Below are 22,113 nucleotides of genomic sequence, written 5' to 3' on the forward strand. Positions count from 1 at the left end.
TGTTTTGAATGCCGGCATCCATCCATGGTTGTTAGTGGACTCATTTACCTTCTGCCTGAATTCTTCATGATTTCCCGCTGCAGCTGATTGCCTCTTATTTCAGCCGAGCATCTCCGGGAGGAGATTTATTGTGGGACAAGAGCGGAGACTATGGAGGCTAAATGATCTCCAGTGGACGTGGCTTAAATAGAGGCTAAATGGTGACGCTTCTGTCTGAAGCTCATTACCCGCCTCTCAATACCCCGGAGTCCTGGCTCAGCTACACGCCGAGCACTTTCCTGCCAGGAGGAGGGTGATTACAACATTTAGCTCCACAAAAGCCTCCTTCCCCCTCGCCTCTTTCATCGTTTCCTGTCTTCTCACCCACCCTGCCTTTCTCTGTGGTCACCCCTTCCGTATTTTGCTTGCCTCCCTCAGTTTCTTTCAAACTCTCTCTTCACCTCACAGGCGATCATCCTTTGATTCTTCTTTCTGATTTCAACACTTGAAGACAGGCAGGCATCGAATGGCAGCATGTTTGCTCAATTACAGACAATAAGTAGAATTATGAATTGTACACCAGCATGTCATCCAGACAACATAAACAACAGAAACTGCAACAACACAAAACTGTACAAGAATCAAAAGCAGTCTGAGAGAGAATCACAAGAGAGCTGCAGAATGGAAAGCAGATGGGAGAATCGCTGACGTACGCAGAGGGTATCATCCAGCCAGGAAGGAGCGGAGGCCTACGCGTTTCTCTGCCAAGGCTCGATGTACTCGAGACCCAGATGGGCAAAGATTTCCTTTTCAGTCGTAGCTGCCAGGAACTCTTTCTACAGAGAGGATAAACAAACAGAAAACCAGTCACTTCTGCAGGAATGTGCAAGAACTCATCTTCAGAGCAGAGACGGGATGCAGAGACTCACAGGTCAGTAATATTTTTGATTTATTAATTTTCAGTTAATTGGAGTTAAAGAAAACATTTCGTCCCACCAGTCCATCCATTTACAGGACAGTGATATTTAAGCAGCAACAGGTTGTTGCTTGAGTTGCTAAAATGTTATGAACTATAAAAACAAACCCCAGTTCCAAAAAAGTCGGGACATTGTGTAACAATTATTTGCAAATTCTTTTTCAACCCATATTTAATTAAATCACAAAGACAAGATATTTTATGTCAAATAGCTCAACTTCACTGCTTTTACAGTCTGAATTTGATGCCAGCAACATATTCTAAAAAAGTTGGGACAAGGGAGAAAAAAACCTTGAGGAACTGTTTGTAAATCGAAAAAAAAAAAAAAAAAAAAAAACCTGGACAGGTAAGAAAGAAGTAACATGAAACAGATGAGAGTAACATGTTTGGATATAAAAGGAGCCCTCCTGAAAAACTCAGCTCTTCACAATCAACAATGGAGTTTCTTTGTTTTGTAAAGACTGCGTGGAAAAATAGCCCAACAGTTTATGAACAGTGTTTTCAATTTTCCATTTCCTCTCCTTTTGTGTGATTTCTGTTCTCTTCCTGCCCTTGTGTTTTCCCTCCACCCTGATTGCCTTCACCTGTGTCTCATTGTCCTCACCTGTCTCCCTGTGTCTGATCACTCCCTGTCTATTTAGTACCTGTGTTTCCCTGCGTCTTTGTCAGTTTGTCTGACGATCCTTCCTACGTATCCTCCTGTTAATCCTTCCTGTGAATCTCTTGTGGCTACCTCCCGTTCTGTGCATTTTGATTTTGGATTAGTTTTGTTGTATTTTTGCCTTTTTGAGTTATTAAACCTTTTTGCATCAGTGCCTTGCGTTTGGGTCCTACTTGTGTTTGCATTTTTTTGAAAACCTGACAGTTTACGAACAACATTGTTGCATCTACAAATGTAAGTTCAGTTCTATAGATCAGCAACATTCAGCAGTGTCACTGACTTCTCCGGGCCTGAGCTTATCTGAGGTGGGCTGAACAAAAATGTTAAACTTGCTGTGGTCTGACAAGTCCACATTTCAGATTATTTCAGGAAATGATGTCTGCTGTGTCCTCTGGACCAATGAGAACAAGGACCATCTAAACCCAGGATGGGCAACTTTGGTGACCAGGATGGCCACGTTAATTTTATTCTCTATGCCAAAGGGCCAAATTTTCACTCGTTTTCTGATCATTTCAATTTAACCCCTTAAAACCTGTTGTATCATATTTGATACATACTTTTATGATACCTCTATCTAATCAATATGATCAATAAATTACTAAAAAAAACCCTTCTGAATACAATCTGATAAATGATAAAAATGCCCATAAGTGGATTATCAGTTATCAGAAACACCTTATGTATCAAATGAGACACAAAAATATATATATGTAAAATTTTATAGAAATTTAGAATGTAGAAAGTTAAATAATCAGTTCAGTCCTGAAAAAAAAAAAAAGAATTTTCTGGCTATAATGTGTGTTTTCAGGCTTTAAGGGGTTAACCTCACCTCTCACCCAATGACAGCCATAGGCTCCAGCACCCCACAACCCCCAATGGGATAAACGGTATAGAAAATGGATGGATGGATTTCTAATCAAGAAATATAAAAATCTTTCATTATAAACACAGTTTTGGTTACTTTTTCACTGTTGTGAACATGGATGTTATTCTAATACTGTATATTTTACTTTCACATATTTTGTTCAAAGATGCATTTATTGATGTGGCATGAAACAAATCCAGAAGAACTGACAGCCAATTGTTTATACTAATTTCTTGCAAAGAACTTAACATATATCCAGAAAGCTAAGATTATAATGTTTCTCTTTATCTTGCTTTCAAGTATGAGAGGGAATCACAGAGTACCTCACAAGATGAAATGATACGAGAGGATACTTGATACATGGGCCACAATACCGATATTATCACAATACAGCGATTCTGCAATAATCGATACATTGCAAGAAAATTGTATAAAGATCCATGACAAAATATTTCTAACTAGAGAATATAAAATAGTTGTTAAACGGTCAACTGAAGAATTTCTCAATTTATTCACTGCAATTTAGTGTCAGTTTAACAGAATTTGACAGACTGAGCTCAGGCACTGAACATTAAGTGCGTAAAGTCTTAGCATAGTGCCTTTTTTATAAACACACTGACTGGTCAATGTCCACAGGCGTCACATAAACTGGTACAAGTTCAAACTTTAATGAAACCTCACAGTTCTGCAGCAGAACAGTTTTTAAAAAATGTAAATAAAGTATAAAATCTGGAGAGATTAAAAAACAGTGCCTAAAGATATTGACATTTCTTTCTAAAAGTATGAAAATCCATATTTTAACTTTAGTGCATAACTATCTTTTATGTAAACTTTGAGACATTTTGTGCTTTTACCTTCTAAAGCTTGAACTTCATGTAAACAGTGTCACAATTTAGTGCCTCAACTTTTAAAGCCTGATGAATTTTTCTGAGTATATCTTCACACATTTAACTGCTGGTTGACGTGTTTTGCACAAACCTTGAACATTTTTTCTTTCTTTAATCAGTCCTCAAAGAAACTTGTTTTATAAACCTGAGTACAAACCTGAGAAGATTTTAGTTCAACCTTAAATATGCATGTTCTCCCTGAGAAACAGGAACTGATCAACATGCTCAGAGGTGAGCATACTTCTGAGGGGCAAATATGTCACCAGCAGTGGGAAAGATCCTCTCTGCTGATATGCCAGTCCCTGGAATGCAGAGATGCCTTTGTGCCAGCTTAGAAAGGAATGGGTCGCATAGTGTCTGAGATATCCACCACACCAGTGCCTCATCCGTCAGTGGTAGCAGTGGAGCATCCTGGTATTGTCTGATCTCTTTTTCAGCCATGGACATAGCTGATACCAAGGGGGCTCTGGTGGTCTTGAATGTCTGTCTGAGGAGGTCAACAAGGGCAGATTTCCTCTTCTTGGTGGAGTAGTTCTCATTCTCACTGGTGACAGGAAAATCTGCAGCCCTCTGTTCACTATGCCCTCCCTCCTCTGCCAAAGTTACCCCATGAGAATGTTTCTCTACTTCCAAATCTGCATCCTCCTGTACAAAACAAACAGTGGCATACATTTACATTGTTATCTGAAAGCATGTTCACATCAAATAATGTCTCGTTTCTTAAAGGTTTTATTAACATTTTTCTCCTGCACATCTGGTGGCAGCAGAAGGAGCAGAGATTTAAACCTGGGGGCCAAACTGTTGGGCTCTACTCTTCACATATGATGTGTGCGGCCACCATCATAGGCTTAAGAGCTTACACAATCAATTTGGCATTTTGAGATGTCTGTCTCAGTCTGTCCCAGTCTTCATTAAAACAATGAATTTAGATTTTGTGAATGAAACCTAAATTATGAGTATAACAGAAGCACAGCACTTTAAATTGACACTTTAAACTCATATTTCAAGTTTCATCCACAGCTTCTCCATTAAAATACAATAAACAAGATGTACAAACTAATTAGATGATATCAGATCAGAATGATTTACCTGGGGAGATAAGAGGGTGGCACATATTGCAGGCTGCTGCTCGAGAACCTTGGAGAGCATCTTAAAAGTACTGTTCCATCAGACCACAACATCTGGAATGAGCTTGTGATGTGGAAGGCCCAGCATCTCCTGATTTCTCTTCATTGCATCTGCAGCATTGATGCTTCTGTGAAAGAAGACTGAAATCCTCTGGACTTTGGCAAGCAGTCGAGCAACAGCTGGCAGTTTCACACAGCTCAACAGCTACAGCCATATTTGCGGTGTTGTCGGTTACTACTGCTGGGCTTTTTTCTGTTTGTTTCTATTCTTGCATTGCCTTCTGCAAAACTTCTGTCACATGGACACTAGTATGAGTTTTAGGCATTGCCCTTGCTTGCAGAACAAAGGAATGCATTTCCCATTCGTTGTCAATAAAATGAGCTGTGATTGTCAGAAACGACTCCGTGGCACGTGAAGTCCAACCATCACATGTGAGTCCAAGTCTTTCAGCAGACTGGTGAGCACTCTCTACTTTCCCTCTCGCCTCACGGTAGAGTTGGAACAGATTTTTCTGTGAAATATTTCCAGGTCAGTATTTCATACCTTGGCTCCAACGTTTTTAGCATCTGGTGAAAACCTTCATTTTCGACCACGCTGTAGGGTCGGAGGTCCTTGCAAATAAACTGACTTGTAATGTTGGCGGCCTTTGGGGATGAGAAAGGGAGCTTTGTGCTGAACATTGCATTAACGGTGGCATGATTGCTAACGTTAGCATTAGCATCAACTGCTTTCCCAGCCAGGAGATCAGGATGGTGGTGCTGCAAGTGGCTCAGCATGTTCGTTGTATTTCCCATGTACTTTCCTTTCGTTAGACAGTTCTTACATACTGCATAGTCTTTGTCGAGTTTGTCCCTTTGATGTCATAGAAGCTGAAGTGTATCCATACTTTGGATTTAAATGAGGCTGGGGGATCTCTAAGTAAACTTCTGGCTTTGTCGTTGTCCACCATTACCGCTCTGGAAACTTTCTCCTCTTTAGCCAGTTAGCTTTCGTCCAAGCTTCCTTCATTAAAGTGTGAAGCGGTGTCTTAAGCAACGCTGGCTGACAACCAGCATGGATGATTGTATAATTATGTTATTATAGTTTAAATACCTTAAATACCTTTTATGTTCTTTGAAATGTACTTTAGTTTTAGCCTTTAGCGGTGAACTCAGTCCCACAAGGAGGCAATTGAGATAAAACACATTTTTCTGCAGCTGCCATGCAATCCATTGCTAGGTTTGATGTAAAAATGCTGCATCCTGATTGGTGAAAAGCACATGATGGAAACAGGTCTTTTGTTTTAATTTTCCAGCAGTAAAAAAAATACACTCTTAAAGAAAATGAACTGTGACGTTGATGCAGTAAAAAGGAGCTTTAATTAAGGATAGACTGATGAGTATGTGCTTGTCATGCATCTTATTTGAGAACAGCTGATAGGTGGATTTTTGGAAAACTGATCATAACATTTCAATCTCATTTATGTTGGGGGTTAGTTTAACCCTTAGAGCTCCAGTGGCACGGCTCCGTGCTGAAGGCACTCCCCTTTGTAAATTCCTTTGTAACTTTTGAGCCGTAAGTCATAGGCACTAACTTGTGTTTTTTCCTGTGAAAGCTCTGTGTTGTGCCTTTCTATATATGTGCTTCATGTATTCGTAGCTCTTACAGAACATTTTCTAGTGAGCCCAGAACTTGGCTGACTTCCTGGGGTCTCTGAAGACAGGGTTGTTGTATAAAACAAGAAGCCAAACAGTTTAGAAAAACATTAATAGCTTTTGAACCATACATCGGAGACACTCTTTATTTTCCTATGAAAGCTGACCATTTTGCCGTTCATTTGCTACCCTTGATGTCTTCGTAGCCCTAAAGGACGCCGTCCTAGCGAGCCCGGAACTTCAGTGACTTTTCAGGGTCTTTAACTATTAAATCTACGGCGTTAGATCCGATAATAAGCATCTTTTTGTCCATCTTTAGTTCATTTTCGATCATGTACTTTGGCTTTTTTAAGGGCAGAGCAATATTTGTTGAGGGCAGTGTTTAGATGCAAAGCATTGTGGGAGTTGTAGTCGACCAGTTGCTTCTCTACTGGTTAGAAGAATGGCACACAAAAAAAAACACACTAACTGCAAAAAAGTGCATGGACTTTCTTTTGTATTTATTTAGATATTTTGAAAACTATTAGTCACAGAATGTTTATTTTTTTACTGTTTTGTCCCCAAGAGATGGAGAACAAGTCTATGCAAAGAAAATGCTTTGTCACTATTGTTCACTGTGTTATCAATGAAAATCTTTGAGTTTAAAATTGATTTGTTTTTATATTTCGTCTTTAGAGTCTTATAACTTTTTCATAATTCAAGTGACATTACTGTTGTACATATATTCTTAAAGCCCAGGTTGTCCTGAAAAAAAAAATGCATAGAACTTGACTGTGCACCACAGTGTTGATGTTTTACAAGCTTTTTAACAAAAAGGTCCAGGCAAGACGTGATGGTGAAAAAAATAGCTGTGAGCATTAAGGGTTAATATCTGTATGTATTAAAAATAAGGGGGGGCATGTATTTTTTGCTCAGCACATTTTCTGAATTTCATTTATCTTCTCGGGGCTGGATGGAAAGCTTCAGGCCTCCAGTTGATGATCAGTGCCCTAGCTGTTACTTAAGATGTGCTTGAAGCAAGAATGCTGAAGATCTACAATTTGTTGTTAGAGGAGTGATGGGGGAAAAGAGGGTTTTGTCTTTGGGCTGCATTTAATTTAATTTAGGTTGAAAAGGATTTACAAATCACTGCATTCATTTCTTATTTACATTTTGCACAATGTCCCAGCTTGTCTGGATTTAGTACTAGTAATGCAAAAAACAAACAGAACAGTAAAAATAACTACAGGGAACATATTACTGCACTATTTGTACAGCCTTACAAATGGCAGCAATACATAAACAGAATGAAGGAGTTAGTAGGCATGGTGGAGCACTTTCACAGCGGGTAGCTCTTAAGTACTACCTATGTCATGTTTTTTATCACAGAAGAGTGAGAAATTCCAACTAATCTTAACTCATTTTATAGAAACTAATACTATGCTGCCATTCAGACCTTCGTCACTGGCTGTTGGTCAGACTATCATTAGCTCTTTGAGCTTGTTAACATGTTGGCTTGTGCCCTCTTGCTCTGCTTTACTGACACATGCCTGCCAACTCTGCTGGGTGCCTTACAGCTTTCCTGTCTTCCAGTTTTATTTTGATGAAGCAGAAAACTCTGGTACTGAAAATGAAGCCAATGCAAGGGTGCAAAAGTATGAAAATATGCAGATACTCCAGCTCCTAAACAGATAGAAAAGCAATAGAAATTTTGATTCTCCTGTCTTTATACTGAAATTTATAAAGTTACAACTTAGGCAACACTTAAACAAGGTATCCTGAAAATGAGGTGTATTTTATCCCATTGCATAAACCTCACATCCCCCTATCCATCCATCCATCCATCCATTTTCCTTCTGCTTTATCTGGGGCGGGGTTGTAAGGCAGCAGGCTAAGCAAGTCAGCCCAGACATCCCTCTCCCAAGCGTGATTTTACAGCTCTTCCAGGGGGATTCTGAGGCATTCTCAGGCCTGATGACATGTACTCTGGTGAGCCTGGGTCTACCCCAAATCTACTTTGCCCAGAGTGACAGAGTTCAGGTATCTCAGGGTCTTGTTCTCAAGTGAGCGTAGAATTGACCATGTGATTGAAAGGCATTTAAAGGAGACCCTGGGTTAGACCTAGGACTCACTGGAGGGACTAAACCTCACATAAATGCAGCAAAGTTTCTCCTTTGGATTAAAAAGATCAACAAGGATATCTACATTTGTGCTAAGGCAAGGCAACATAGAGTTGGCAAAGTTTGCTGAAAGTGACAGGTACCAACATCGTAACGTCACAGTCCAGCAAACCACTAATAGCTCATTTCTGATATCATTATAGCCACCTTCAGCTTCATAATGTTCACTTATCATATCATCTTTTCCACTTAGTATTATTGCTCTTTTACAATCTGACATCAGTGTTCATTCTAGCCAAGGCTGTAGTTAAAGCCTGACCAACTGCAAACAACTTAGCGACTGTTTGTTCAGTCGAGCTCAGGGGGCGGGGCTTAGTGATAGGTGAGTTAGGTGCATGGCTCATTGGAATACAAGCCAGCAAGGTCGAGCTGTTCGTCAGGAGGCCTAAGAATCCACCTCGGCTCAGCCTCTTTTTCTGTTAATAGACCAACCAAAAGTTAAAGACGTTTTCAATATGGCCACCACTATGGGTTGGCATCAGAAGACTAACTCAGAAACCAATTGGCTGACATTACTCAGGCATTACTCAGTGCTTTCTACTGTATAGACCATGCTTTTGACAAAAATATCATAGTCACAGTGTAACAATTTAAGGGAATTTCAAATGTCTGACAGCCCACCAAACATTTTAGTCCTGTCTCATCCTGTGGAGTTTCATCACAGATACCCACCATGGGGACCTTTTAGCATCATATTTAAACCACTGTGTTGCTGCCATCATAGAAAGAAGCTAAAGTTTATCTTTGTACAACACAAATACAGATGCATAAGTGTTTAAATCAACTACTTTAGTGTGTCACCAATCCCCAGCAACACTTATAATTCACATTTTTATTGGTTGTATTTATTTGTTGTTACAGTCCTAGTGCAGAAACATATTTTTGATGAAAAATCTTTCTTTTCATTTGTCAGCCATAAGAGTACTTCTATCTGAGCTCCTGCCTCACTGCAAGCTGTCAATATCAATTTAGGTTTTTATTTGCCCTGTCTGCTCCACAAGGCTAAAACATGCAGCGACTGTAGAGATTTACATTTGACCGTCCACCTCCCACATAAACACTCTAACCTTGCTCAAAGTGATCGCGCTCTTCAGCAGATGAGTATTTTCCCTGACAAATCACGACAGGGCTATTAACTGCTGGCCGTACACCAACCCCAAGTTAAGAGCGATGTCTCCATAGAAGTGGTGACGGGGCCTGACTCACCTTGGGAATGAGACAGCCAGGAGAGGAAGCGGCCTGTGATTCTGACACATCCTGCCTTCAAGTGCTAAACTGGACCTGACACGTTACCAAGACATGGAGGGAAAATCTGAGAGCACGTCGGCCCCCGCTGCTAGCCAAAGGCAGATAACTCGGAGCAAATAGTTGGCAGCCTGATAGAAAGGCACTACAAGGCATGTCTCCCAGCGTACTGGCTGGTTCTTTATAATGCAAATGACAGGTTAGCAAGGCAGCGGGGGGTCAGTGTGCACGCTGCATGAAGCTCATATCACACCTTTTTAATTCTCTTTCATACTTAATTTGGGTTCAGGTTAGACAGGACTTCACAATGTGGGCCTAACTTGTACTTTTATTGGTTCTGGCGATGGAAATGATTACTGGCCACACTACAGCAGAGTCAAACACAGATGAGAAATCAAGAAACAAGCCAAAGATTTAGCTGGATCAGCTTCACCACTATATGTCTAGAAAGTATAAGAAATACAGTAGCAGCCTCAAAAATCCAACCTTGAAAACAATAACAGCACTTCTGAATACTGTAATGGGTCATAATGGACTGTTTTCTTGATGATGTGACCAATTTTGTGGGATTAATTGAAAAATAATACATCCCTTCAGAGTGTTTCATGGTGTTTCAGATGTTTATTAGTTATTAATTCATTGTAAGGTTCTTGGATAGGGTCAAAACCTATCTGCAAAAAATAAGACTATATTTACTTCCTGCTTTCAGTGACAGGCTGGTATTATCAGAGTCGTGATGTGCACTGATCAGATTTCTCAAAGTCAGACTTATTCACGCAGATAATGGGGTTTAAAATTGATGTATATTCATATTTTGGAAAGCCAGTGGACTGGACAGATTCCATGTTCAACCTGAAATGTTTGTTCCTGGTCAGATAATGACCAGACCAATCAATGCCTTTTAAGCAGGGATCATGCAGTAGCTTTGGGCATTTTCAGTTTTAATGCAAATCTATAAACAATGGCTGCCAATGAAATATCATTAAAAAGTTTTTCCCCCTTTGATTTAATCAAGAAATGAGACTTTATTTGTTAACATCTATTACAAAGTGGTTTTTTTCTTTCTTTTGTTTTTGCGTCATTATTGCTTACAGCTCACAAAAACAGAAAAATCACCATCTCAAAATATTAGAATCACCAAACATCAGTCCAAAACATGATATGTGATATAGAAATGTTGACCTTTTGGAAAATGATGCTCATTTAAGCACTCAGTGATTGGTTGGAGCTCCTTTTGTTAACAACTGCATCTACAGTATGTGATGTGGCATGAAGGTGATCAGTCTGTGACACTGCTGGGGTGTTATGTTGCTTGCTCCATCTTGCTCAGTTTTTATACCAAACACACAACCAGCCTCGCAGACTTAAAGACTTATGCGAAATGCACTTTTTCAGCCTTTTCTAACAAAAAATATGTCCCTGGAATGTCAACAATCCTCCCCAAGAATCATAAACTTTAAAATTCCTGACTTTTTAAGGTCAATATATGAGTTAGAATTTTAAATTGAGAATTTTAAAGGTCAAAATATGAGACAAAATGTCAAGATTATAAACTAAAAAGGTCAAAATCATGAGTTTAAGTTGTAACCTTGGTTATCAGAATTAAAACTATAAAATGAAAACACAACTTAATTTCTCTTCCCACATTCCTGACTTTTTTCTAATTACTTTTACGCTTCACTCGTCCACATTTTTATGACTTAACAAGGATATTTTACATAACCAAGGCAAAGTTTACATCCTCACACTGGAGAAATATGCAGCCCTCATACCCTGGGCCAGTTGTAATACAAATATGATATAGTCTTGCAGGCCAGCTGTAACTGTACCAGGGGCCAGAACTGCCCCCCGGGCCTTGAGTTTGACACCCTTGTACTACGTGATAATTGTGCCGATTGTTTGGCCGAATCCCTCCTTCCCACCAAAGTCAGCAAAAGCCTAATTATCAGATATTTAAAATTAACTTGCCAGATTATCCTGTTGTGTGTGGTGTGTTACGAGTGAAATTTTCTCTTGCTGACCTGATCGGTGCTCCGACACGAGATCTTAAATATTAAACATGTCCAATATTCATACCAGAAGCCTGACCTGTTGTGTGTGGTGAGCACCGAGGATATAAAAGCAGAACTGTGACGTGATATAGAGGAATAGCCAACCAGGAGGCAAGCTGACTGAAGGAGGAAGTAAAACAAAAACAGAGCCATGGTAACGATAGTAACGGCAGTGCCATAGACAGCGCTGGTAAATGGGAACATAAGGTTGGCTGGACATCAGAAAAGGAGGAGAAACTCTTGGAGTTGCGGGAAAAAAAGATTTAACAATGTGTAGTAAAATATTCTACAGAACTGGCAATGGAGGGAGTTGGACCGAAACAGCAACTTAGCATGTAGCTAACAGCCATGGTAATGGACTAAACATGCTGCTAACAGCTAACCACAGTAGCTTCTTCACTCTAAAGTCATGTTTAACCGAACAAGATGTGTGTGCTGTGTTGACTTGATGAATGACACGATAAAATCAGTGATTATTTTTCCCCGTGTGGGTATCTCACATAGGAAAAATCACTTAAGATTGTAAAAATCTTTATGTGTGGCAAGCTTAAGCTGTTTTGGTCAGTATTGGGTCAGTATTTGGTCAGTACATCCCTTGAAGATCTCTTTAGAGAACTTTAATGTTTCCATGAGCCCTGATTCAAGGATTGGCTTTGATGTCTTTTATTTTCATTTCATATAAAAGTGAAATATTTTTCACTAGAAGCTACGGCAGCAGGATTCAGTAGTTTTACAAGTTTTGAAAAATTCAGATGTTTTGAGTCTCCCCTGGATTTTAGTGTTATGAATGAGGATGGGAAGAGGAGAGTCTCAGTGTTCCAGGAATACCATACTGTCAAAGAATGTACAAATGAGTGTTGACACTGCCATTGTTTTTCTCACCAAGAATATGTAAAAGTCAAAGTGAGTCAGTGTCACCCTCTGAACATTTGACTGTCAAATTCCCACACACTGGTGCTGAGCGGCGCTAAGCCACAGTCTCTAACACAACACAGGAAACCACATTGAGTGTCTGATTTACTAAATGGAAATTTCCATTGACATCTCAATTCCAAAAGAGCTTGGATGCCGCATGAAATATCACCCATAAATAACTGTATTTCACCATCAGTATGTCTGTCCTAAATTACCTCTAGTCTATAAAAACAGTACTGAGGTAGCAGAAGCAAGAACAAGGCTTACAAACTAGACCATACCAAACTGTACCATACTAAACCAAACCAGACCATGTTAAAAGTCTGTCCAGTGTTTACTCTAGTCCATCTTTATGCATGTTCACTCTCTTTTTTCTCTTCTTTACTTCATTCATCACAGCTCTCCTCCATCTCTTAGCCTCAGCATTTGTAGAAAACAGCACTAACATGGATTAACTTGCTTCTTTTTAGCTGAAGGCTGGTGTGTGAACTGCTGCTTTAAAGCTGTAGGCATTTCTTGCAGGGGAGCTGAACCCTTCTGCCAAAGTTGCATAAAGTAGTGCTGAAATCAGTCAAACAGGGGCTCTATGGAACTGGGATGGATGTCATTCTTACTATTGGAAGTCTGTACTACTGTCAAATTGACATAGAAACGAGTATTTCAAGGAGGAAAAGGTCCATAATGTATCTTTTAAATGACCAAACCATGCTACCAAATGTTGTTTCCTGTTGTGGAGATGTTTTTATCCTAACAAGGCTATTTCAGTGATAACTTAGTTTCATGATCTCTAGAAAAAAAGACATGGATGTAAAGATAACTACCTCTACATTATTTTCAATGCTTGTAAGAATGGCCCAAGATGATGGTACACTATGTAGACAGAAGTATTCAGCCACCTGCCCGTTAACCCAACAGGGACTGCAGTGACAATATATTCAAACACGTCTTTTAATATGGAGTTTAGCTCCCCTTTGCTGCTATAACAGCCTCCACTCTTCTAAGGAGGCTTTCCACAAGATTTTGGAGTGTTTTTGAAGAAGTTTGTGCTCCATTCATTCATGCGGTCAGGCCCTGATGTTGGACAAGAAGGTCTGGCTCGCAATCTTTGATCCAGTTCATCCCAAAGGTGCTTGATGGGGTTGAGGTCTGGGCTCTGTGCGGGCCTGTCAAGTTCTTCCACACCATCAAACCATGTCTATAGTCCTTGCTTTGTGCACTGGGGAGCAGTCATGTTGGAAAAGAAAGGGCCTTCCCCGAACTGTGACCACAAAGCTGGAAGCATAGTGTTAGCATCCTAGTCAAGACTACACTATCTGTGACCCAGGCATGTGTGAGACCAGAGTGCAACGAGACCAAGACAAGACCAAGATTTTTGGGGGAGTTGAGACCAAGTCGAGACCAAGACCACGACAAGCTGGGACTGAGACCATAAATGTCAGTTAAAATCATCTAAGGTTGAACAGTAACAGAGCACTCTCTCTTTAGTTTTAGTTTTCTTGCAAATAAATTTGATGGCAAAAAACAAGGTTTTAGCAACTCAGTTTTCGAAGCACTGACTTCTTGTCAAAAATAAATTAGTGCATGTATGAAAGCCACTGACAAGTCCAGAATTGTGGGGGGATTACACATGAATTGAAGCTATTTGTTGTTTTAACAACCGTGTTGGTCTCGACTGGTCAAACTGAAACCGAGATAAGACCAAGTTAAAATGCTCCCTGTTTCAAGACAAGACTAAGACCTTCAATCCAAGAGCAAGATTGTTCTTGAGTACTATAACACTACGTAGCATTGTCCAAAATGTATTGGTATGCTAAAACATTAAGATTGTCCTTCATTAGAGATAAGGGACCCAGCCCAAACCTTGAAAAACAGCCCCATACCATTATCCCCTCTCCACCAAACTTCACCATTGGCACAATGACACCCAAGTTTCAGTGTGTTTTACACCACTCCATCCACTGCTGGGCATTGGACTTGGTGATGTAAGGCTTGCATGCAGCTGCTTGGCCATGGAAACCCATCCTATGAAGCTCCTGCTGCAAGCCAGAGTTCATAACTCTTCAGCTATGGAATCAGCAGACAACTAGCAACTTTTACAAACCATGCACCTAGCAGATATTAAACCACTCTGTGATTTTACGGGGTCTTCTGCTCTATGGCTGAGTTGCTGTAGTTCCTGAACTCTTCCACTTTCCAGTAATATCACTTGTAGTTGATCATGGAAAAGCCAGCAGGCATAGAGTTTCAAGAACTGTCTTGTTGAAAAGGTAGCATCCATAGCTGTTCCATGCTCTAAGTCCCTGAGATCCTTAGAATGACCCATTTTCTATCACAAATATTTGCAGAAGGAGACTGCATGGCTAGGTGCTTGATTTTAAGTTGGGAGAGGTGAGTTAGCATTTGCCTTAGACTCCCTTATTTCTGGAAAGACCACAGGCAGGCCACACTGAGTGTTTTGGTTCTAGTGAGATATCACTCTGAATTGAAGCAGTCAGTTTTGATGCAACTTGCATTAATCACGTTGAAATAGTAAACTTTTGCTTTCATCAGACTAGAAAAATAAGACCCAACATTATCTAACCCAATGTGTCTTTTTCATGTCCATCAGCCTCTGTGGGCTGAAATCAGAGCATATATTTGTTTCTTACTCTTGTTTTCTCTGAACAAAAAAACATGTAATCAGTACTGTCCAGAGGAATATTATCACCCTTTCACAGAGAACTGTGTATTGTTAGAGAAACAGCGTTATATTTGAGCAAAACTATCACAGGGCCCATTTAATAGTCCACCATTGCCTGTATTTTCCCCTGTGCTCATAACCCTGAGCCCATTTACTGCTCTGACTGCTCAAAACAGGGAAATGCAGACACACATCGCTGCGATTTATGATGCAGCGAGCCCCACTGTATTAAACATACAGGTGATAAAAAAAAGCTGAGGGGGAGGAATGAGGGAAAACAGGGAGGCTGCTGGACAAGGCTGATGTGATTTGGAGTAAATCCACATTTCCAACAACACACTTTCTGTTCACTGGATATCCAACTAAAGGGAAAACCCAGGGCACAGATGAGATTCTCAGTGTTGCCAATTTAACCATTGTCCTGGATCAGGGCTAAAGCCCTCTTTACGCTGCTCTGTCCACTTTCCTCAATCCTTACACGCCCTCAGGGACGCGCTGCTTTATTTACTTTGCACAGACCAGCGTGTTCTCTCAGAGACATAAATCCACAAACCCTATGCGCCTCTGTGTCCTCGCCTTTAGGTATACTTCACATGGCAATAGCAGCGTTTATTTCAGAGCTTTCTGGCGTAGCAAAAGGAGCTTATAGTTAAAGAACAGAGCAGTGGGTAATTAGAAGGAGAGGTTATCTCTGTGAGACACTCAGGTTCTGCGTGACTGGCAGACCATCAGCACCATGAGCCAGAATGGAAGCCGTGCTTTTCACTCGGAGCCAGTGTCCTTGACTTAATAAGCTGCTAATCAGCTACATGTTTTTCTGTCTGCCACGTAATGACATCCCTCATGGACGTGAACACATATCAGCTCCTGCAGAACATCTGCCCCTTCTCTGCTGCCCGTCATCGTCCCTCTGCCACCCGGCCCACTGCTTGATGGATGGAGCTGATGGACATGGCTGCCTGCCCGGCTCAGACCGACTCAACTGACACATCAGAGAGAGAGAACGAGACACAGAGACAGAGGGGGGAACCTGGAGAGCTGCTCAACACTGAGCTGCCAGCAAGCGTCAGCAGGACAGAAACATGGAGGAAGCTCAATATCAGACCAAAGAATGAACATTTTTCTGATGTCTGAACACAGAGTCTATGAAAGAATGCTTCATATTTCCAAAAGCAGCTATTGGTTTGGTGTTGCAGTTTTCCCATTTTACTTGGCACAGTCAAAATATTTCTATATTTTGGGCATTTTTTTAAGTGTCCATGCGCTGCAGTCAATTTAGGCTTCACAAAGGCTGTTTAGCCACCCAAAAAACAACTCAAAGCCTCACAAAAGGAAGATACTGTGTCCATTATTAGCCATTGCAACAATTGCACTGTAAATACATTTACAAGCACAATTAAGATGAGCAATAGTTACAGATTGATTCTGATACTCAACTGGACTTGTGCAAGATACACATGGAGGTACAAGTATGGGACATTTGTGTTTGGTAGATTATTCTTTGTTGTAACAACCCTTCTATGCAATAAATGTTATACCATTGTTTATTCCCTTTTAAATGGTGCCACATGTGTAAAGAACATGTGTTTGATGTGTTTGCACAAGTTGATCCCTCAAGTGTTTAATGGGGTTGAGGTCAGAACTGCTGGTAGGCCATTTCATCGTCTCCACTCCCAAATTCTGAAGGTAGTCTCTAATAATCGCTGCTCTGTGGAGGCGAGCACTGTCATCTTGGAAGATAGAGTTCCAGACTGTGGAGATATGGGATTGGAATTGGGATATCTCTCTCTATTGCCTCTTATGATAACACTCCTTTTTTTTTCCAGTGAGTGAGATGCCTACACATCGCGCTGCCTCCACCAAAACACATTACTCTCTCAGTGAAGCAATCAGCATACATTCTCCACATCTTCTCCACACTTTGATGCTAAGATCCAGCTGCCATAGGCAAAATCTGGACTCATCACTGGATATGATGTTCCTCCTTATGGTTAGGTTCCAGTGCACGTGCACATTAGTGCAAATGGGCCTGAAGGTGAAGGGCAGTCATGGCAAGCCTCCGGGCAGCACTATGAGACCAGGGACTGGCTGCAGTCAGTCTGTTCAAGATTGTCTGGGAAGAGAGTGGTAGGCCATGTCATCCTGAAAACCTTGTCTGAAAATCTGTAAAAGACAGCCTATGGTTCCTAAGAGCTGACAGGGTGAGGAAATGGTCTTCTTGGGTTGTCTCCTTCTTGGTACAGCTTGTATCTGACAACAACATTTAAAAGGAACCTGTCCCAAGTTTGGAGATGACACAAGGGCTCACTCTAAATAATGTTGCAACATTATTTGGCATTGCCAAACACTAGCTTGAAGTTGTCTTACCGCATGGACCCTATCTAGATCAATCAAATGTGGCATGTTGATTCTTGGAACAGACATCTACTTACCACCATAGCAGGGCCCATGCCCCCAGGTGCCACCATCAGGTACCAATCAGGTACCTGATGGTAGCACCTGGAGGCACCAGAAACTCAAATATATACACTGTTCATACGCTGTTGTTGTACATTGGCAGAGAAGACTTTCTGGATGTAAGGTTATATGTTTTTTAAAATGAGAATCGTTGTACTGTCCAGCATACCTTGCACCAGGGGTCAGGAATCGTTAAAGTTTTGGTTAAAAGTGCAAAACATTTAAAAAGTCATATCAAATCTAATACTGCCAGATTATGTTGCAGAGTGAGTCAAGACTGATTTGAAAACATGCGTACATGAGCTCTGACATAGCGCCGGATTTGAGCATGTCGTATGCTCAAGTCCAGATTGATAAATGTACTAGTAGATCTGTGGGTGCAAAAGCCCGTACACCCAAATTTTTGGTGTGTTTGAGGCACTATAGAAAAGTCTAAGATAGACTGACAGAATGATGGTGGTGCTTGGGGGTGTGTTATCCATTGCATGTTTTAAAATATGTTCAAACAAACAAACAAACAAACAGCAACAACAAACAAACAAACAAACAAACAAAAAAAAACAAAAAAACAAGCACTTTAAAACACCAAAAATAACTAAATGGTAATGGTGAGGGTCAGTGTATGAGTATGATGGGGTGGTGTATGAGTTTGGTGAGATGGCAGTGTATGGGTATGATGGGATGATAAAGTGAGCAAGAGGCAGTGTATGAGCATTACAGGGTTGTGTATAAGTATGCTGAGATGGTGGTGTACTAGTACAGTTAAAGGGGCAGTGCATGAGTATAGTGAGATGGGTGGTGCATGAGTATGATTGGGGTAAGAGTATTTTGAGATGGTGGTGTACTAGTATGGTGAGATGGTCAGTGAATTAGTATAATTGGAGTGGTGAATGAGTATGGTGAGATTAGTATTGTACTAATATATGGTGCATCAGTATGAATGGGGAATGAATCACTATGATGAGAAGGGCGGTGCATAAGTGTCATGGAGCGGTGTATGGGTATGATTAGAGGGGTGGTGTATGTTCATTTTTGTAAAGGCTGTTTGTCAGTATATGCATACCTGTGTTTGTGTGTACTGAACAAGCCAAGAAAATTTTGTTCTGAGGAAAACAAAAAGTAGATAAAAAGTAGAATTAACCCTCTGTGGCTGACATACTGGTTGTCATATATGACCTACGAGATACAGGATATTTAAGGGTTTGGCACATGTGGCACAGCCATGCAGCAGCTACAGGCAATAAACCTATATCATTTATCAAGATCACTGATTATGACTATCCAGAAACAATTATTCAAGCATATTAAATGGAATAGTTCTGCTTATGTAACAACCCCTTAAGTACCAAAAATCGATAAATGCAGAGATTATGAACTACCACCACTTCCTGTTAATCCTAAATTTTATAATGACTCACAACATTCACTGTTTATTGTTGCCTCATGTATTGCGTCTTGTTGGTTTTAAAAGTTAACTGTTAGTTTATGTAGAAAAATAAAGATGTGATGAGTTATCTTTTAAAAGCACTGCACACTGAGTGCAGGTAGTCTCCTTCAGAAGCACAGTGGCACAAAAGATGACTGGACTCTATACAAAGGTCATAAAGCAAGCATGCAAACACCACCTAATGCCCATGCAAATGTATTATACAAACTTGCTGATAGGAAAATGTATTGTAACAAAAGCCTCAGGAGGAGCTGTCGTCTCACTTTCAGCTGACAATCTGCTCGGCCACGGCATGTATCTGGAGCTTAAGTGTTTAGGTCAACCGAATGGCAGAGACCCACAAAGCTTTCAAAGGCAGCACTTTGAACATGTTGTATAACATGGAGAGAGGACCATATTCAGAGGAGAGTATATTATGTGAAATATTCACCTTTATACAAAGAGTCCAAGGACACCTAAAGCGAGGACTCACAACAAACAGAATGATGTTTCTTTCACTTGAATTTCTGATGATTAAATCAACCTCCTTTTTTATTTGGACTTTCTACTTCTCACTGACATTTTGAAATAGATTACTTTATTGCCAAGAGATAAAGAAAAAACACTTTGATTGCCTTTAAGTTAATTCATCTTTATTGCAGCACACAGAAAAGGGCTGACAGGGGCAGAAAAAGCTTGAAGTCGATTATGCCCTTGTGTCTTCCTCCTGCAACGATCTGCCGCACGCCCACACTTCCCCCGTGATCCGGTCTGCCAGAGCTAAGTTCACAGGACAATGCAGCGACCGCAGAGGGCACAGACAGCTCACTAATCACACCAGCAATTAGAGCAGGCATCATAAAGCACCACTGCCGATAACACAGCTATTGAGTTTAGTGTTCTCGCCATTACCTTTCCTTCCTGGCTTACTAATCAGGCGGTGCACTGGGCAGAGAGGCAGACAGGCAGCAAATAATGAATTCCTAATCAGAAACAATGGGATCCTCTCTCCACATCCCTCCTGTTAGGGCGTCTTGCTCCCATGGAGGAGTAAACATTTGCAAATCAAAAGTTATCAAGTTGATTAGGCTGCCCAAAGGTAATAAACAGGAAGAGCAAAGAGTGGGAGAGGTGCAATAAAAGAACCATGTTTTTCCACTTGAGAGTTACCCAGAAGAACTTTGGCTCTATTTCTTTTGTCTCTAAATAAATAAATCAAAATGCAGCATTCATGATTTATTTATTTCCTCTTTCAGTGTTCATGTGTGCCTGTTTAAGCCATTGCAAAACTAAGACTCTATCATGACAGCCTTTGTTGCATCTAACTGCTTGAATGTACTATGTAATATGGTTAAAGAAAATATGTATTATTACGTATCACGCATTTTCTTGTTGTTTTTCTGTAAGAGGAAGTGTCTACTTGGAGATTTAAAAGCTCAAAATGTATAAAAGTTTAGAATTTCTGCAAGTGTGACCTCTTATTAAAAATTAAAAACATGAGAAATGTGTCGGAGGATTAGAGACTGTTCTCCATTTGTTATTGGTATACAGAGAGAATGTCCTTGAAGGAAATGGTATTGTGAATACAGATGTACTTTTTACTGCATTAATGAAGTTGGATAACATTGGCATTGTAAAGCAGGGCAGTGCGACCTGACAAACTATCAAGAAACTGGAAAAATGGCAAAAGGGAAGTCTTCACATTATCCTTAAAGGGGACATATTTTACCCTTACAAGACAGATTTATATTGGTCTCAGGGGTCCCCAAAACATGCCTGTGAAGTTTAAAAAAATCACTCCAGTATTGGATTTTTGCATGTCTAAAAAAACTCCTCTGTTTCAGCCCTGCTCAGGACGAGCCGTTTCTGTGTCTTTATTTTTAAATGCTACTGAGCTGTCTGACTCCACCCCTGACCACGCCCCTCACTGGAAATGGATGTGGCTTAATAGATATGACTCCCCTGGATCAGGAGAGGAGGGTGGAGATTTCTTCCAAGCAGGGAGGGGCAACATATAGGAACAAATTTTTGTAAGAAAAGCCTGAAAACATAAACAAACAAACAAACAAAAAAAAACATAGGCAAATACACGGAAAAAAAGAAGGGAAAGGGAAAAAGGGAAAAAAAAGAGGGAAAGGAAAAAAAATCTAACAGGAAAAATATTTGAAATAAAAGAGAGACAGCTTTCCTTTTTTTATTTTTATTTTTAATTAATTTAATTAATTTTTATTTTTATGTCTGTATCTTGTTTCAACCTTCAACTCCATGGACAAAGTATCTGTCTCTGACCCCGACACCAACAGGAGTTGGTTTAATACGGAGCAAAAGTTCCCTTTTATAGCTTTAAAAGCCTCCACTTTTCTTGGTAGACTTTCCACAAGATGTTGGAGTGTTTATGTGGGAATTTGTGCCCATGCATCCAAAGGTGCTCCATCAGGTTGAGGTCAGGGCTCATGTTCTTCCACACTGAACTCATCAAACCATGTCTTTATAGCACTTGCTTTGTGCACTGGGGCAGAGTCATTGAATAGAAAAGGGCCTTCCCCAAACTGTTGCCACAAAGTTGGAAGCATAGCGTTGTTCAAAATGTCTTGGTATGCTTGGTATGTAGCCCCGCATCATTATCCCTCCTCCACCAACCTTCTCAGTTGGCACACTGCAGTCAGACAGTTAATCTTCTCCTGGTACCCGACTCACCCATCTGACTGCCAAACAGAGAAGTGTGATTTGTCACTCCACAGACATGTTTCCACTGCTCTATGTGTCGGTGTGCTTCACACCACTCCATCAGACACTTGGCATGTGATGAACTGAACTTGGTGATGTGAGGCTTGCATGCTGCTGCTCAGCCACGGAAATCCATGAAACTCCCACCGCACAGTTTTTGTTCTTCACTGATACCAGTGGAAGTTCAGAATTCCTCAGCTATGGAATCAGCAGACAGAGACGACTTTTATGCACCATGCACCTGCAGTTGTTGACTCCGCTCTGTAATTCATGTGGTCTTCTACTTTGTGGGTGAGTTGCTGTTGTTCCTAAATGCTTCCAAC

General features: G+C 40.6%; 1 protein-coding gene across 1 annotated transcript in view; it reads right to left on the minus strand.

Annotated features, from left to right (window-relative positions):
* Nucleotides 1–728: 728 nt before the first annotated feature.
* The window catches only part of dntt (deoxynucleotidyltransferase, terminal), a 181,157-nt gene continuing 159,772 nt past the window's right edge, over nucleotides 729–22,113 (minus strand). The window contains exon 11 of the mRNA XM_041790217.1: nucleotides 729–815. Coding sequence (XP_041646151.1) covers nucleotides 729–815 — 87 coding nt within the window. The remainder of the gene's footprint in view (nucleotides 816–22,113) is intronic.

Source organism: Cheilinus undulatus, linkage group 6 (assembly GCF_018320785.1).
Source record: "Cheilinus undulatus linkage group 6, ASM1832078v1, whole genome shotgun sequence".
NCBI lineage: Eukaryota > Metazoa > Chordata > Actinopteri > Labriformes > Labridae > Cheilinus > Cheilinus undulatus.